Source organism: Ixodes scapularis, unplaced genomic scaffold, assembly GCF_016920785.2.
Source record: "Ixodes scapularis isolate PalLabHiFi unplaced genomic scaffold, ASM1692078v2 PGA_scaffold2__306_contigs__length_199485367, whole genome shotgun sequence".
Classification (NCBI taxonomy): domain Eukaryota; kingdom Metazoa; phylum Arthropoda; class Arachnida; order Ixodida; family Ixodidae; genus Ixodes; species Ixodes scapularis.
The window spans coordinates 4,636,309-4,654,617 of NW_024609857.1; the positions used below are offsets into that span (position 1 = coordinate 4,636,309).

Sequence of the window (18,309 nt, forward strand, 5' to 3'; positions counted from 1 at the left end):
TGCAGGTGCGAAGCGTTCTCAAGTTACCTCGAGAACCTCTTTGCAGGTTTAAAGCATAAAGAGAAGAACATACAGAGATACAGAGAAAAAGTCGTGAGGGTGCAGGCGAGCTGGCGAATATTAACCTTGTTGAATTAACCTGAGACTGGGGTAGAGAAGAAACATCAAAACGTAGAAGGGACAGAAAATAGACAGGACGACGTCTCAAACTCAGCTAACTGGTTTATTTAGTCCACTTCCTTATATAGTCTCAAACTCAAGGTCATCTGTTGGTGGAGATGACCAACAGTGGTTGGTGATTCGTCGTGATGGTCGCGTGTCGACCGGAAATGCAGTTGTGAAATTGACTTGCGGCATGTACTGCTGCTAATCCTTCTTTGTTCAACCGAGAGTAGTTTTTTTCTGACTTTCCCCAGCATTCCAGAAATTACCGCCACAGGAGCTTTGTTTCCCTCCTTGCCCAAACGCACAGCACCAACGCCGTATGGTGACGGATTGCACAATAATATCAGCGGCTCGTTATCATCATAATGCATCAGAACTGTGCATTCCGCGATGGCTTGTTTGAGTTTCATGAACCCCTGGTGACGCCGGGCATCCCATGGTGCATCTTTTTCCAGTAACGTGTACAGAATCTCGGCTATCGAGGCTCGATTCTGGATGAAACAGTCGTAGAATGCCAAGAGCTTTAGAAATGACTGGAGCATGGCTTGATGACAGGTTGGTTCTGGCATCTCTCCGATTGCCTCGAGTTTTTCTTCTGTGGTGTGTCTTCCAGGTGCATTTTTCCCAACAAAACACAACTTTTTCCAGCCCAAAATGGCACTCGTGACCTTTTTAAACCAAGTCCAGCGTTGACCAGCTTGCTGAGAACTGCTTTAAGGCGTTCTAGGTGCTTTCTTTCCGTGGTTCCACTGATGATGACATCATCCAGGTAAACTCTCACACCAAGAAGGCCTGCTAGGGCTGGCCCCATGTAGCACTTGAAAACCGCCGAGGTGGCCGAAATTCCTAACTATGCATAGCCCCTTGATGGCATTCATGGTGAGCACATCTGCTGTCTCCGATGCCATATGCAGCTGTTGGTAAGCTCGGGTGAGGTCCAGCATCAAAAAGGTGGTGCCCCCTGCATGCAGCTCTGCTACTGTCGGACGTGCCACTGGCATCGCCCTCACTGTGCTCCTCGGGTCTCCGTACGTCCGGATAGTGCCCCCTCTTTTTCTTACGACCACTACTGTTGTGTCCCAGTTGGAGTGTTGTGTCGGCTCGATTATGCCTTGGCTTTGAAGCCCCCAGAGTTCTGCCTCCACTGTGGTGTGCGAAGGGAACCGGCACTGTCTTCAAGAAACGTGCTGCTACATTCTGCTTCAGCTCCCAGATGCACCGGGAGTGCCCCTTGTGCCCGTCGAGGTCCGTGTCGAAAACTTTCTCGTGTGCCAACAACATATCTTGTAGAGTCTTGCCTTCATCTAGATGGTAAATCCCGGTCACTCAAACATTTAGTGCCGGAAACCAATTTCTTCCAAGCAAAACTGCAACCCAAACCCGAGGCCAAGAATTAGCGGAAGCAGACAGTCTTTCGTTTAGAGCCGAACTCACGCTTCTCTCAATCCGAGCACTTGGAGTTCTTTTTCAGATCATGGCCAAAGCGTCGGATTTTCCTCGTACGGTGAAGGGTCATTCTTTGGCCAGATCTTTTGAAACGTCTCCTCACTGATGATGGAACATGCGGCTCCTGAATCCACTTCAAACTTCACGAGTCTTCCTTCAACTTTGAGGGAGATTAGGTATTTCTTAACCGGTGCATTGCACAGTACGTTGTTCAGCTTGCGGAGGTCTACGTATCTTCGCTATCGGTCGAAGATGTCGACTCATCACGACTCACTGCGCGAGTACATCATCGTTGACTCGCTCGTGACTTCTTGTGACGCACCTTTTCGTTGTCTCCAATCCTCCAACAAAAGTTGCAGCGTGACGTGCAGAACCTGCATGTGGCTGTAGAGTCTTTTTCGTGGCAGCGGTGGCGTCGTTTACTTGACGATCGACCCTACTTGTCTCGTGAATTCCCGTTGACCGCCGACGTTGGCTTTCGATCTTCGGTCATGGCATTCACAGTTTTCGTCTGCGCTTCTATGTCTTTTTAATGTCTCGCAGCTCTGTCTACCCCAACTGCAAAGTTGTACGCCGTTTGGAATGTCAGACTTGGTTCAGCAAATATTCGGCGCTGAAGGTGTTCTACGATACAGCAAACAAACTTATCCCGAAGCATTATTTCTAGAGGCAGTGCATGCGATGTGTTGGCAGACTCGCTGCTGCTAGCACTCGCAGAGGCTTGTCAAAAATCCCAAGTTGCAATTGACAGCGAGCGTCCCTGGGGCTGCCTCATAATCGCCGATGGATTCGCCCGACTCCCGGTCTCTCCGCCAAAACTTGCTCCTGTTGAAGAGCTTGAACAATCACGGGTCAAAGTGGATGTGCAGCATGTCCATTATTTTGCCACAAGCCACTTCACCGGGTACCTTAGGTGCAACCAAGGCTCTCGCTGTTTCGTAGGTCTTCGGGCCGCACAAGCTGGGCAGCAGTGCCCTCTTCTTGATGTCAACCGTTACATCATTCGCTTAAAAGTATAAGCTTAGCCGTTCCGTCCCGATGCCCGCTCGGTGCCGCGAAACTCTAGCTTGTACTTGGTCGTTGGCATCACACAGACGTCGAGAGATGCCTGCGTTGTCTGTTCACTACCTCGTCGCCATTGTTATGTAGCCTAAGATAAGCAAATAACCAGACAGCGTTTTCGAGCTTGTGGCTCGGTCGGTTTTTATATCACGAGACTTGCGCCCAGCTCTCGTGACAACACACACAATAGCGGTGCTCGTAGTCTGCTGAGCAGACCGGTTGTTGGCAGATACATCGCAGTTTCAACACGCTATCTGCAGCTAAAGAAGCATTGGCAGGGATATACCGTAACAAACCGAGCGTGCACTCACTCAATATTTGAAGATAATCGCATAAAAATGGGGGACAGGTGCTCCTTAGGTCAAAGATGTGTAAAGATATCTCCTTTTTGTATTTTCTGAATTTTACAAAATTGAGGGGTGGGCACTCAATGTATATGGGCAGATGCTCAGAAGCTTACGGTAGTGCTGACTCGCGCGCATGGAACCTTCGGGCAAAATTAACTGTTGGGCTAGTTGGCTACACATTGTATAAAAACTGTCCTGTCCCCTCTTCTTTTCCTTGGTGTTTGTGCTTTCGAATTTTTATACAACCTTCGGGCACATTACCTAGATGCGAGGCAAGCCTGCCCCATTATTTACTGTTCTCATTACTTTTCAATGAAGCAAATCAAGAGCTCCCGGCACCCAAACAAACGTCCGTGGCACAATTAGCCGTCAGAGGCGACATTGGAGGGGAGCCCCACCTCGTCGACGATGGTGCTCTTGTAGAAGGTGTGGTCGTACTCCCAGCCCAACTGGCAGGGCCCGGTCTCGTTGGCACCGGTCAGGTTGCGCACCAGGCAGCGGCTGAAGCGTTCCTCGCCCCGCCGCGTCTCCCGGGGCACCGCCAGGGTCTTCCACTCGTCCGCCGTCAGGTTCTCGTACCCCGGCGGCCGGCCGCACCAGTGGTCAATGTCGGGCGCCACGGCCGTGATGATGAGGTTGTGGTAGGCCCCGAACATGCTGATGGTCACCGCAAAGAGGAACACCACCCGCTGGAAGGGCCCGTAGTGCCCGAACAGGTCCGTCAGCTCCAACTTCTCCTGCTTCAGCATCTTCTCCGCAGCCTCGTCCTCTCCCCTGCCGGACCAAGCAAGCGCATCAGTCGATCCATCTACCGTTTTATTTACGGTCTCGAAGAGGACGGAGCACCCAGACAAAAAGCTGCCAGTGGGGTCTGGGAGCGTGGAAGTCAGCTCACAGATGCCAGCTGCCACGCTCTGCCCGTACCTGGTCCAGCTGTTACGCCCCGTCGGCCCCACACGTTCAACCGTGCTCCGAAGCAAACGCACCGTCCTCTAATCAGACCGAAATAATAGGGTAGCAAAAATGAATAAAATAGAAAAGCAAAAAAAAATCGGGGCCTGCACGTAGAAAGCTCAGACATTCTTCCGAAGTGTATTTAGGTGGAATGTTTTCCCTAGCTAAATTTTGAGGCGAAGCTCTCTACCGGCAAGAAATGGAAGAAACTAACTTGATGTGGTCGACAGCGGATGCGTTTGCGGAAAATCGGGTTAGCGATGCTCGTAACTTGAGGTGCCATCCCGACAGTCGCGGCAAGCGGACTTTGTAGTCCGCTTGGTGCTCTGCCCCGAAGCCACCAAGAAGGCTATGCCCTGGCTAAGGATGCACCCAATCGCTAAGAAGTGCCGAACTGCCAGAACAGAGATACGGGTTAGATAGGCGCCATTTGATTTCCGCAGTGACCAAAAATTTCTTATCCTCGAAGCCTAGAAAATAACCTAAACTTGATGTAGCTAATCAGAAAAAATAGTGGGATAACAACCCCGTCCGTTTCCTATCTACAAAAAACTAAGAATGCTAGACGGTCTTGGGCTAACAAAAGAACTCATTAACAGTATCTTACAATTCTGAGCAATTCGCGAGTAAAATATTCGCTTTAAGAAAATTCCCAGACAATGCGGTCACGCTGTGACACAGGTTACAGATTCGTCACCTGCAAAAGGTAATATACCTTCCGTAAAATTACAAAAGGTCTCGCAGCTATCCCAGGTGGCGTGGCACAATGCGAGAAATTGCAGGGTCCGACGTACGCTTGGGCCGACGCTTCGTGTATCCTGGAAGAGGTACTGCGTGAAGGGGCCGTTATCCTCCCGACTTCAGAATAGAAAAGAAATAGAACAAACACGAAACAAATTCTATATGCACTGTTCTCTTGTCGTCCTGCCCTCTTTAGATTCTGAAATCACAAAATGTAAAACCAACGTTAGCTTCTTTTACAGCGACAGCCGTCGTGGGCTCTTCCCCCCACTGCCAATGACGTCCGTTGTCGTAGTTGTAGTACAAGTAGTAGTAGGTGTAGCAGTTGTTGATGCAGCTGGCACAACAGGGCTTATGGCGTCCGTCGCGATACTGCCAACTGCTCAAAAAAATGTTGCCCTCCGCTCTCGGGAATCGAACGTGTGTCCGCTGCGGGTGAAACGGGCGAGTTACCACACAGCTACGCCACAGCATTGGCGATTTGCTTTTTTATACAGTTATTGTGGAACAAGCGTGAATATGCGTCTCGGATAGTGCCCGCAATATGGTCACATTTGCTGCGATGTCGGCGACATGTCGGTACTGGCTCGGTGCCGACAAGTCTCAAGCAAGTTGCTCGCACCAAATTTTCATTCAGGCTGGTCTAGTTTACAAACCTGTTGCTCACCGCTACACCTTTTTTTTCAATGCCACACCCCTTTGCCTTCTGATTTGCTAGTTTGAGGCGAACGATGTTTACGTGACAGCATCTACCACAATCAAATCGATGCTGCTACTTTCTGGCAACGTAGAAATGAACCCAGGCCCTTCAGCTAAAAAGCAAAAAAACAGAATGTTAAAAATTTTGGAGCTACTGCCGAATATACGCAAAACACACGATGTACTTTTAACCGAGTTAGAGGCAACTGAGCAAAAAATAAACATCAGTCGATGAAAAAATTACGTCAGTGTTTACAACGCAAAAATCGCTTGAAAAATATGTTACTTCACTAAAATCCCTCAAAATCAAAGGGCAGCAAATACAAATTGCCTCGACGGCACTTACTGAGCAGTTGAACGAGCTGGCAGACACAGACAGTCACAATGACCTCAGAAATCACTCCCATAGAAATAATCTTATCTTCTACGGCATTGTCGAGGTTGGGAATGAAACGTGGGCAATGTCAGAAATGAAGGTTCTGCAGCTGCGCGATACTGTGTTCGATATCAAACTTGACAGTTCACATGTGGAATGCACCTATCGTCTGGGTGGATTCAGAGCAGAAAAATGTGGGCTAATCATTGTAAATATTTTCTCGTTTAAAACAAAACAGAGTATACTATCCCTGACAACTAAGCTCAAAGATTCTGGAATGTCAGAGAGGACTTTTCTGAAAACGTGCGACATGAAAGAAACAAGCCTCTGAAATTTGCCAAGACACAAAATATTCAATTTAAATTACGCTACAACAAACTAATTATTGGCAACAAAGCATTTTCCTACAACCACACTGACCAGAGCATACAAGAAAAAATAATGTAGCAACCAGTTCAACTTTACATTTTTCGCAAAATTTATCTAGGAGCGCGCATGCAGATTTCAAGATGCTTAGAGGGAAGCTGAAACACTTCTTTCAAAAAATGATAGAAGTTGATTCTAGCGTAGTTTTCTCCCATGAATCTGAATACTGTAAACGACTTAATTTTTGCAAGGACCTAATTTTCGCGAATTTCGCAAATCGCCTGCAATTCGCAAGAATACGTCCCGCAAACAACTCGGGCAATATGTGAACGCTACGGAAGCTACACTATTTGCGAAAATTAGAACCTGCGAATAATTTCAAATTTTCAGCTTTGGCCCGATTCGCGAAACATTGAGCACGCAAAAATTAAGTCGATTACAGTATTATGTTTGTTTTCCCCGAAGATGTAACTAAACACGAGAAAACATTAAAAATCTCCGACCAGTCGTGATGTCATAAAAGAATCTTTCGGCCGCCGTGCATGCAATTGCAAACTTGCCAGGTATATTCCCCCGCACCAATACCAGTCGCGACGTCCTTTTTAAAAAAATAGCGAGAGTGCACGTGCATAGCTCTGACAGACGCTGAAGATGCGGGAGAGCGGAAACTCCTTTTGTGACGTCACGCTCCAAGGAGGAGGGCCTTCGGCACTACTTCGAAAATTATCTCCCCGAGAAATAATTTTGATATTCGAGATCTTGGAGGTCAAATGAAGACAATTTAAAGGGGAACTCCGCCGATTTTTTGAGTGACCTAGTCCAAAGGCATCGCTGAATGCTGATGGCTTCCCGATTCCAAAACGCTATCTCATCCCCCCAGATTCACACTAGTTAATTAAGAAAAGTGATACTTTGTTCGTTGCCGAAACCGAAACATTGTCCTCCCCAGTTTTGCCCGCCATCCAAACGTGACGTGACCGGCGGGCAGCGAGGAGTGCGGCCCGCAATCGGGTACGCTTGCGCCCGCCTTTCTCGCCTCCAACAGCGAGGAAACGGGCATTCGTGTTAACTCAAGTTGACAACAGAGTTGCACAAAGTATGACCTTGGCCTCCATGCCAAACTATGAGAAAATTTAAAAAACCGCAAGCAACACTTGAATGCTAAAAAATGAGCGCTGGAATTTCGTTTCTGTGCCCCTTTAAGTGTGTTTACTGAAATACAAAACCGCTTCAGCTTCCCTTTAAAGCAAACCGCGTGTAAAAAATTTTAAGGAGAAACTTTCGAGACTGTCCTAGTCTAGAAAGCACCGTTTCTTCCCTAATACGAGGCCTATTCTATCGGGTGTTTCAAGTAGCGGCCAGGCTCTTTAAAGGGACACTGACACCCCCCAAAATTTATTTTTAATTTTTTGCCAGGCGCTTCATTATGGTGTCGGAGGACTACCCAATTAATATTTTGCAACAGAGTACCGTATTTTTTTAATAAAGCCAAAAGACGCAACTGCTCGAAACCGAAACCGAAACCTGACGGAGGTCGGAGAAGTGGAGAGAAGAGAGTGGAGTGGCGGAAGTCACGTGGCTGCACCCGACCGTGTGTTTTTTTTTTTCTTTTTTTTTTTCTCCTTTTTGGTAGCAGACGACATGCGGCGTATGGGAACTGCTCGCCGTGGGATTCTTTTGCAGTTATGTTTGTTCCGCTCGTTGTTCTGTACTCCAAGATGAGTTGTTTTGTACATTGAGGAGTTGGAGATGAGTAGTGAGTGCCCGTGGTGAATTTTGATCGGCTCCGAAAAGAATACAACCAAGATGTTGCGTGAAGAGCTGGCTCACATGTCCCGCGTCCGAAACAGAAGTGGCATTGTGCGACAGAGTTTCCGAAAGATCAACGGGATCGGGACCAATGGCTGGCTGCAATTCCTGTAGACCATTTACGGGCACCTCGGGAAGCGGACGGTACCTGATTTATATGCTCCTTGCATTTTGTGGAAAGTGATTACATTGAGTTCGCAGGTGTCAAAAAGGAAATCCCATACCATTTAATTCAGCGACGTGTCGTCCACAAAATTTGTTTCTTATTTTTTGTTTTTGTTTCTTCAGTAATAATTGTAAAAAAAAGAAATGTAGACATCAAAAGTATTTAGAAAAAAAAAAAAAAAAGGGTTTCACGGGGGATCGAACCAGGCTCTACCGCGTGTGAAGGGGACGTCTTTCCCACTGAGCTACTGGGGCATATCGAAAATGGGGTATCTCTTTCCTTAGTAATAATTTAGCCGATAAACTGTAAGTTGAAAAGTTTGCTGCCGATTTTCCTCTAGCAAAAGCACTCCCGGGTCGAAGTCGGGATGCACCACGCATTCGCGACATTCTCACCTAGTAAAGAAATCGCACGCGTGCATATTCCACTCGAAGTAGACACGTCGCGCTTGACGTTTGCGCGAGCGATGTCTTCAGCCACGAGAAGGGAGCGACGGCTCGGCGACGTCTTCGTGCAAATCGGCTTGGTGGTCGGGCGTGTCGTACGGGATGAATACCAATTCTTTTGACCAGTCCCAAATTTCTCTTTTAAAGGCAGACAAAATTCGCCGGTACCGCGAACGACAGTTCTGAAATAGAGGTCCCACGCCCGTCGTCCGCTGCCATCGCCGTCCCTGCGAGTCCCACGATACGCGAAACGACGCACGCACGCACAGAATGCTTCCGGTTGTCTGTGGAACTTTTTTTTCAATCAACGTATTTGCAGCTTTTTAGAAGCCACAAAAAATGGGTTTTATATTTTTAATATTGAGTGTGTGCCTTCAGTGACCTACGACTTTGATTAAATTTGGTGGTCGCATCGATACCTTAGAAAACGGCCCGTGACCGCGGAAAAGAGAGTGAGCGAGACTCGAACCGGCCAGTTCTTGATCGGCAGTTTTCGGGCGGAAAGAAACCGAATTTCGAGCCGCAAATTCTGTTCTGGGTAGTTGAGCTCTCATATGTCACGTACAACTAAAAACCTCGGCGAGCATAAATACCCTGTCAGTGTCCCTTTAAATCGACCGCAAAATTCGTTTTCTTAACCTATCGCGCTACAATTTTGTGGAGCATTGCCCACAGGTGGTGCATTTTTCTATGAAATTCGCAAAGAGCAAACTTACCTGAGAAAAAAGTAAAAAAAAATAAAATGGCTCAACTCCCATGGAAACGCAGTGAAGCCACCGGTCTTCAAACAAGAAGGTGCCCTATTGTTTGCAGACCGGTGGCTTCACTCCATTTCCATGGGAGTTAAGCCATTTTATATTTTTTACTTTTTTCTCAGGCAAGTTTGCTCTTTGCAAATTTCACAGAAAAAATGCACCACCTGTGGGCAATGGTCCACAAAATTGTAGCGCGATAGGTTAAAAAAACGAATTTTGCGGTCGATTTAAAGAGCCTGGCCGCTACTTGGAACACCTTCTGGAACATGCCTGCATACTCTGGGGCCCTAAAGAATACTATTCAGAACAGACAATTGAGCAAATACAAAGAAAAGCAGCAGCTAGACTCGTTACAAAAAATTAGTCACAAGCAAAGTGTTAGTGCCCTTATACGTTAATTAGACTCGGAACCATTAAACGCTAGAAGATGCCGTTTTTGCACGAGACTTTTACATCAGATATACCATGATCAAGCTGGACTGGGTAGATCTAAACTAATAGCGCCACCACACTTTGTATCAAGAAAACTAGACCATTCTAAGAAAATTTGAGAGTTTACAGCCAGGACCAATGTATTCAAATTTTCATTTTTTTCTCTCTACTATCAAATGATGAAACGAGTTGCCCGATGACACTATTCCAATGTAATATACTGCCCTTTTTTGAAATAAACTATCACGGGATAGTTGGGTGCAAGAAAAGTACATTTTCTTTCTGTGAATGTGCGTTTTCAGAAGGCTTGCTCCACAACATTGTGTCTGGGTTGACCGTTTTTCAAGATCCCCGTAAATGTGATGATTGCTAAGGTCGGCATATAATAAGATTACTTTTTTTTATTTTTCAAACATGAAACTGAGCAATATGCGTGTCTTGATATGCGTGCCCGTACCGAAATTCACCTTTCTTGGTCGCGTTATTTTGATACCAATGTGGGTTCCCTTTGTCAAAGCATTACGATTTTGCAGCACTATTTTGATGCACAAAATCTCTTTCTTCCGCGTAGTTTTGATTGAGCATATTTCTCGTACAAATGCACCCCCCCCCCCCCCCCAATAATGCCTCTCGGTGCAGCGGGGTAACGCGTAATAAATAATAAAATAAATAGATAGAAAAGTCTACGTCACGCATAATTAATTTTAAATTTAATCGGAGTTAATTGGTAAAATTAAAAATCTTTGGCCAGGTGACGCAGTCCAACTGATTTGGCCGTATCGATTGATTCAACGACTAAAAGACTGGCCCACGGATTCTGTCGTCGATCGCCGAGCAGCCCCAAGCGACAAATGTAACTCGACGAGAGTGTGGCGCAAAGCGGCAGACGTCTCGGCGTCTCACTGGTTGCAAGATGCCCAAAGACGCGCTGTCGGTGGTGCATCTCGCCATTTTTCGCAGGGAGAGGTGCACGCTCGCGAGAACAGACCCAATTTGGCCAACTACCTTGGTTTAATGTCGGACTGCTCACTTTTTTTTATAGTCGTCGTTTAGAGCGACGTAGACCGGATTGTCGTGAGGTATCGAGAAGACGGCGAGACACAGATTTTAGGAACGACGCCTTACAAGGCTCAGAGAAGAGCCAGTTTCAATCGATTTTGCCCGAGTCGGACGCCAAACTTTTTCCTAGACGGCAAAGAGATGGAGCAATACGCTTTTACGCACGCCGGTAACGTCTGAACCGATTTACGGAGGTCCTTGACCTCAGAGTTTTCCGGCATGAATGTTTAACCGCCTGTGTTTAGTACTTTGCAGCTGCCGTCGGGGTTGCAGAGCCCACGAGGAATTACTCCCCTCCCATCTCGTCGATGGTGGTGCGTCGCTCTGTAGGAGAAACTCGTTTTGAAGCGCGGTATATTTTAACTAGCTCATCGGCAGTGGCGAGGCTCTCTAACGATTTGATTTAAAAAGTGTAATTCTCGCAAGTAGCTCGCACGTGGCATCGTTGTGGTGAGTTGGCATACGTTCCTTCTCGACGAGAAAAGCCACGCGGCGGAAAATGTTCGCCGCGAAAGGTATGCGCTTGGCAGCCGACACGACGCAAGGATCAAATTGGAAGTGCACACAAGCATCCCGCGTAGCAGCCCACCCACAAAACGTTCGAGGCCTCTGTCGACGCCAACTGTTTTGGTGCCAGACCCGTAAATTTATAAAAGCAGATCCCCTCCACGCGCGGCAAAAACGGTCACATTCATCTCGATTTCGGTACATCTTCTCTATCCATTGGCAAAGAGCAATTTGATAATATGAGGAGCCAAAAATCCTCAAAGATTTTTCTCAATTCCTCGGGGCACTGGAGAATCTTGTCCCGTAGTCATTTCCTAACCAATTAACGAGCGAGCACTTCATAAAGGCACATCCCGGCGCAGATAAACAAAAATTACAGGAGGACACTTAAGACTGCTTACGTGTAGAAATGCAAAAGCATTCATATACGTAGCGTATTCCTACAAGCTGCGCACCCTGCTCTCCTCTGCAGAGGCCGGCCAGCCTCTGGGAAGCAGCGGGCGTGCGCTGCTGCGGCAGTGCCACTCTGTGGGGTGGCGTTCCTTGGAACTATCCGGCGCACCAGCCACGTCGCAGCCAGTTTAAGAGCCATTCTACATAGGGAGTTTTTTCGCCGTGTTTTGCGGTTACAAACAACGCTGCCTCCGTTCCATGGGACAGTTAGTGCTTCCGCATTAACAAACGTGGCGGCGTGTTGGCATCGTTGCCGCTTACAACTGCGCAGGACTCGACCCGAGCTCCGAGCAACTCTTGCAAGCAGAAGGGAGGCTTTCCAACGTCAAGAAGCCAAACCTTCACTCCAGAAAGAGACTGAGAAACAAAGCTACGGGAAGGTGCGGACGTTCGGCCGACACGACGCAGAGCGGCTGACAAGGCGGAGCGGGGCACCCAGTAATCGCTTCATTTCCATCCATTATGACGAGGGACTCGAAGAAAACGGTTGTAGCATACAGCTGGACGAGTCCTCGAGCTTCTCCAATGATCCGCAGGGAGCGGAGAAAGAATGCGCATAGGAAGCAATGCACACGCTCGATAAAAATACAAGTAGAAAAACAAAGTGCGTACGATCGAAGACCAACAATTGCTCGATGCTGCTTTGAAAAAAAAAAAAAACTCCACTTGTGGTGCAACGGAAGAGATACGATAGTCCATTTCGATAAAACGGTGTTCCGTACCATTATCGACAAGAAAAATGTCTTACAGGGTGATTCAAGGAGAAGCCAGGCTCTTTAAACCGACCGCAAAATTCGGTTTCTTAACCTATCGTGCTACAACTTTGTGCAGCATTACCAAGAGATCGTGCATTTTTTTTTTTGTGAAATTTGCAAAGAGCGAATTTACCCAAGGAAAAAGTAAAGAAATAAGAAGGCTTAGCTCCTATGGAAACGCAGCGATGCCACCGGTCTTCAAACAACACGGCACCGTTTCGCACGGGAGACAAGAGATGGCGCAAGCGGTCGCGACGCCAACTGCCGCCAACGAACGAGCATATGGCACCGAGAGCCGGCGTCTTTAGCGGACAATCTTTTTGACTAAAAAGCGGCGCGCGTTCCGCAGGCGGCGAAAGTAGCAGAAACAAAAACAGGCGCGGTAATGACAAGGAACTGCAGTTTCTTGTCTGCTAAAGACGTCGGCTCTCGGCGTCGTCTGCTCGTTCGTTGGCGGCAGTTGGCGTCGCGACCGCTTGCGCCATCTCTTGTCTCCCGTGCGAAACGGTGCCATGTTGTTTGAAGACCGGTGGCATCGCTGCGTTTCCATAGAAGCTAAGCCTTCTTATTTCTTTACTTTTTCCTCGGGTAAATTCGCTCTTTGCAAATTTCACAAAAAAGAAATGCACCATCTGTGGGCAACGCTGCACAAAGTCGTAGCGCGATAGGTTAACAAACCGAATTTTGCGGTCGATTTAAAGAGCCTGGCGTCTCCTTGAATAACCTTGTAGATATTCAGGGACTCCGGAACCCGCTGTCATTTTCCAGGGGTGCTGGGCAATCTGCTGAGCCCCGTGCATTTGGCTCAAGACCTCCCTACCCAGGACCGAATTAAGGTACGGGCTAAGGGGGCTGCACTGTTAATCACCGAAAATTTGAAAAATAAAAAAAATGCTAGTCGGCTTTAGTTTAGAACAGCTCAGACCTAAAGGTGGAACAAAACTAAGAGGAGCCTCTGGGCCCTGGCTTTCTGACGTCGTGCCAATCCCCACACCCCCAACTTTTTTTTTTTTTTCTTCGACGAGGACGCGGTTTTTCTAGACGAGCTGGTATTTGTGAGCTCGTTGTAAAAAAACTGTGCCAGAGCAACAAAATGTAAGCGTTGCCTCCCGCCCTCCTTGTCGGAGGGAGCGAAGCTGTCCATGTTGGCCGTCCCTTTGAGGTCTCTTCTAATTGAAACCAGACAGAAGGACGGCCACGGAGTTTTCTATTGTACTGGGACACCCTCAACGCGTTTTAGGGACAAGGGGGGGTTGGAAGGCAAGCAAGTTTTGCCAAAGGCTACACGAGCAACATACATGCTACACATTATTTTTTGTATATTTTTGGTGGTTCAACGTTGTTCCACGTGGAAAGTTCCTTCCGAAACGACAAGTTTAAAACAAGCAAAAAGAAATATTGGTGAACCTCTTGAGATGTCCCCAAAAAGTTTTTGAGGCAGTGACTGCAAGCAACTGCTCTGGAGCCAGTGTCTGATCCGCCAGTGCGAGACACCTTTTCTGCCATGACACATCCGAAAACTGGAATGCTTCTACACAATCTAAAAATAACACGACCTTTATTGCCGAGCTTGACCGATGAGGCAGTGCTTCGCGGACCCCAGAAGGTCCGCGGACTCCCGTTTGAGAACCACTTAGAGTACACGTCTAAATGGCTGCGAAGTTCTGAACTACTGAACTTAGAAGAAACAAGACGATTACCAAGACTAATGGAAACATTTTACCTTTAAAACAGAGCATGTAGGAGAGGAGTCTGAAAATATACCTCCTTGATCGTGATAAGAGACGCCCGTGAATGTGCCCAAAATGATAGAGTTTGCTATATTACAATCAGATTTAGTCTGAATTATTTCTCGTAATATTCGTGTGCAGAAGTCTGTTAGTTCAGGACTCTAGAGTTCAGTTATTAGGACAGGGTGGACGAGGCGGTTTGAGCCCTAAATACTTTAACCACTAAGATTACTTTGTTGTATGTTTCGCTTTATCGTTCAAGTCCCCATGTGTAAGATATGACTAAATAAATGAAAAAAAAAAAAAAAAAGTCAGTAATTAAGGGGGTCATGAGACGATATCGGGTTGGAATGCTGATGACTTTGAAGAGGCGTACTCGTCCTAGTCTGAATGTATGGGCACATGGTATAGGTAGTGATAATAACCCTTCTATCAAAAGTAAAATATTAATAATGTTTTTTTTGTTTTTTTTTCATTTTTATCACACCCTGTTTTTCCTCCCTCCCATGTAAACTACACTTCCAAGGTCGCTGTAGATGTTATCCGTATAGAATTTGTAGAGTGCGATTAACTAAAGTAAAAGAGTTTAAGTAATTGTGGACTATGTTTGTGCAAAAGCTAAGAAAAATTTACCGTTTTTAAGAAGGCATCTCGGCATGCTCATAGTAACATTCGTTTAACTGCTTACGAGTGCCACGTACATCCACTATTAGAATATTTGTGCGCTCTATGGGATTCATAAAGAAAATGTGGAGTTTCTCAAAGTGAAAGAATAGAAAATTAGGCCCTTCGATTTATCTTTTCCAAATACAAGCACGCAGAATCTGTTTCTCCAATGAGATGTGAGGCAGAGCTGGACTCGTTAAAGGGCAACTCCGCTTCATTTTTGTTATTTAGAAAACTATGTAGCCCTCTTCAGTATCATATAGGAAGACCCCATGTCAAATATTACGATCTAATTCCGTCTATATATTTAATAAACTGGCCAGCAAACCTTCAAGTGAGCCAAGTCGCCGAAATCTGCCAACTCTAGCGTGCGACGCGAAGCGCAATCGTCAGCGCAGTCAATGCGACGGAGTTTGAGCGGCAAATGTTGAGCCACTACGTCAGAGGCATGTGTACGTCATTCTCACGTTTTGTTTGTTTTTACTTCTCAGAGCGAAATTGAACCATGACGTCATGAGTTTCTCCTTCCGGTGTTGGCTGACCGGGCGTTCACGTGGTCACCGTAACGCGGATGCGCTCGTTTGCGCTGGCCTGCGTGCTTATCGGTCTGTTTCTCCGCTCCCTTTCTCTTTCGTCTTCTCCCCTTCCCCCTCTCGCCCGGGCCGTCACCGTCCACGCCACGCGAAGAGACCTGCGCGCGTCGCGTATCCTGTCTCTCGCCCCCCTCCTGAACGTCACAAGACCATGTGGTTTGATGTGACGTGCCCATGACTCTGACCACACGAGACCAATGTTGCCTGACGCAACCGAAGTTTCGGTTTCAGTATCAGCTGGTGTTTAAATTACGATTACACAAATAATATTTCACATTTCGCGAATCCGAAGACGTAGAGTTGTTTAGTAGTGCTTTGTGAAATGGAATCACATGTAAGCCTAAATTTTTCGGAATTAAGCAGAGTTGCCCTTTAAGGCGAGCGTGTTGCAATTAAGAATACTTAAAATAGAGGGAATAAAAACACTGTACTTTCACAGACAACCACACTCTTTCATTTAGCAACAACGAATGTTTATTTCCGGTCACAAAATGAAAGAGTGATTTTCCGTGAAAGTACTCAGTGTTTTTATTCCTTCTACTTTGAGCTGGACTCACTGACGAAGCAAAGACAAATATCTAGATTAAAATAAATGTTTTCTTTTAGCGATGGTTGCAATCATCGTACCTGCACACTTCAACTTCACATTTTCGGAGGAGACGCAACGTTGGGGCAATTGCGCGTTAATGTTACAAAAATGACGCCTTTAACCCTTTGACAGTCGTCGCAGTGCATGTACGACTGATTACACGTTTGAAAGTGCCCGCCTAAATGGGAAACTGCACGAGGTGTTGCCATTTGCTATTTGGTGAATTGTAAACATTCTATTCGAACATTGTTTCGCATTGCAGGGCTATTTATAGTTTTCAAATTAGACGCTCCGTGCAAGTGATGCTCACTTTACATACCAGCCGCTCTGACAGTAATGCCAACGGGAGCACTGGCTCTTCTGACGCAGACTTTCGACGCTTTTCGGAATTAAATTTAGAGGATGAGAGCTCGTCATCCGATGGAGAAGTCCTATAAAGTACCTCCGGTTAGGAACCTGAAGCCGCCGGAATGTCGTGGAATAGCTACCATAGAGGTCTACACACTATCCTTCAACCACAGCCAATCAGAGCTGGGCATTCCAACATCGCTACAACAGCTGCAAAAGTAGCCGACGATACTTGCGCTCCGCATTAGCTGCATGCCGCGGCATAATTTACGAGTTTGAAGTCACGGCTGCTACCTCAGTCAGCAAGAGAGATTTTTGCTCCTTTTCTAGTAAGTTGCTCCAGAAGAGAAAACAAATATTCTGATGTCACACAGTAAGGCCTCAATATTTGAAATGAGCACTTTACAAAGAAAGCTTTAAGATGAATCCTAATTAGAATGGAAAGGTGGTGCATTGCTACGAAAATGCATCGGTGCATCGTGATTACACCTAACACAAAAAGAATTTAAGTAGAGTGAATCATCACTGCGAGTAGAGGGCATACTGTAAAACCCTTAATGTTCGCAAATTTAAAAATTCGCGAAACTTAAGGGCATGCAAATATTTCGGTCCTTAAGGGTTTCAATGCAGGCTCGTGGAATTCACGAAATTTAGTGGCCGCGATTAATCCTCTTGGACCGATTCGCGAAAAATAGGGGCCGCAAAAATAAAGGGTTTCAAAGTATATATTTCCGCTTTTTTCCGCATTAAAGTTCAGTCAATAGTAGCACTTTGTCTCGCCTTCCTTGTCCCATTCTCCGGCACTTTAATTTTCGTACTATCGATTCCAGCTCTATATTGGGAAAGTCCCGATCTAAAGGTTCATTCCCGGTGTCCAGTCATTTGATCTCAATGAGGCGCCATGTCCCGTTTTTGCAAGAGAGCGTATCATCTTGAAATCAATACCGGAACAAATCAACTGTTCAGACGTAGGTATGTACGCTACATAGCATCTTCACTGGTGTCTATTGCATCTGCAGTCGGATGTTCCCATTAACATTGGATGCCTGCAAGCCCGAGAGCAGGCAGTTTTCTGTGGCACGCACACTGCGACGCCAGGACAATGTATGCCACAGATCAACGGGGGATTTCTGCTCCCAGAGCAGAAAATAGATGGGAGTTGAGCACCGTGTGGGAGACTGGGCAATTGCCCAAGTTTCTGAGCTACTCTCTTCCTGGCCTGGTGAGCCGCCAAGACACACCGACATACAAGAGACAAGCTGCCCCGGTGCAATTTGATCCATCTCGGCAGTCTGTCACGAGCATTTCTTTACCGCGCAAATTTAAGCGGCGCTCAACTTCCAGTAGTACTAAATTATGTAATGTAATAGAAGCATTTTGTCAAACTTTCTGGAGCATAGTTAGGTCACACTTTCTTCCACAAATTTCTGTCGGTGCCTTTTGCACGGCGATGAAAGAAACTCATTGCACATTTTTTACTGAACTGCAAATTTGCCACGTGGGTTACATTTCTCGTTCGATTCATTGAGATAGTGAACCTGTTTCCCACCTGCGCATATATCGCAATCACAATACACACTTGCAGGTTTATCGATGTCACAGCGCCAACCGTACAAGGCGTCCGCTTTATACGCAGAGATCCCAAGTTCAATCTGCAGCATAAGCTTACTTGTTTTGTTTTTCCTCAAACATTTTCATTTGGCGATATTTACATTTATTTTTTTACAATTATCACTGTTAAAAAAAAAGAAAAACACATGTTGTCGATGAAACTTCGCTGAACTGAATAGTATAGGACTTCCTTTCCGGAGGTGCAATGGGGGACAGCGGGCTTGGGTTGCCGGC

General features: G+C 46.5%; 1 protein-coding gene across 4 annotated transcripts in view; it reads right to left on the reverse strand.

Annotated features, from left to right (window-relative positions):
* LOC120841783 (organic cation transporter protein) overlaps nucleotides 1-18,309 on the reverse strand; it is a 36,592-nt gene that overhangs the window by 16,435 nt on the left and 1,848 nt on the right. For 2 of the 4 annotated variants that reach the window (XM_040212752.3, XM_040212753.3), the window contains exon 2: nucleotides 3,419-3,794. In XM_040212752.3, the coding sequence (XP_040068686.1) occupies nucleotides 3,419-3,794 (376 nt within the window). Of the gene's footprint in view, nucleotides 1-3,418; nucleotides 3,795-4,689; nucleotides 4,789-5,760; nucleotides 5,842-18,309 lie in introns of those variants that run through there. The other 2 variants (XM_040212754.2, XM_040212755.3) reach the window with 2 other exon arrangements.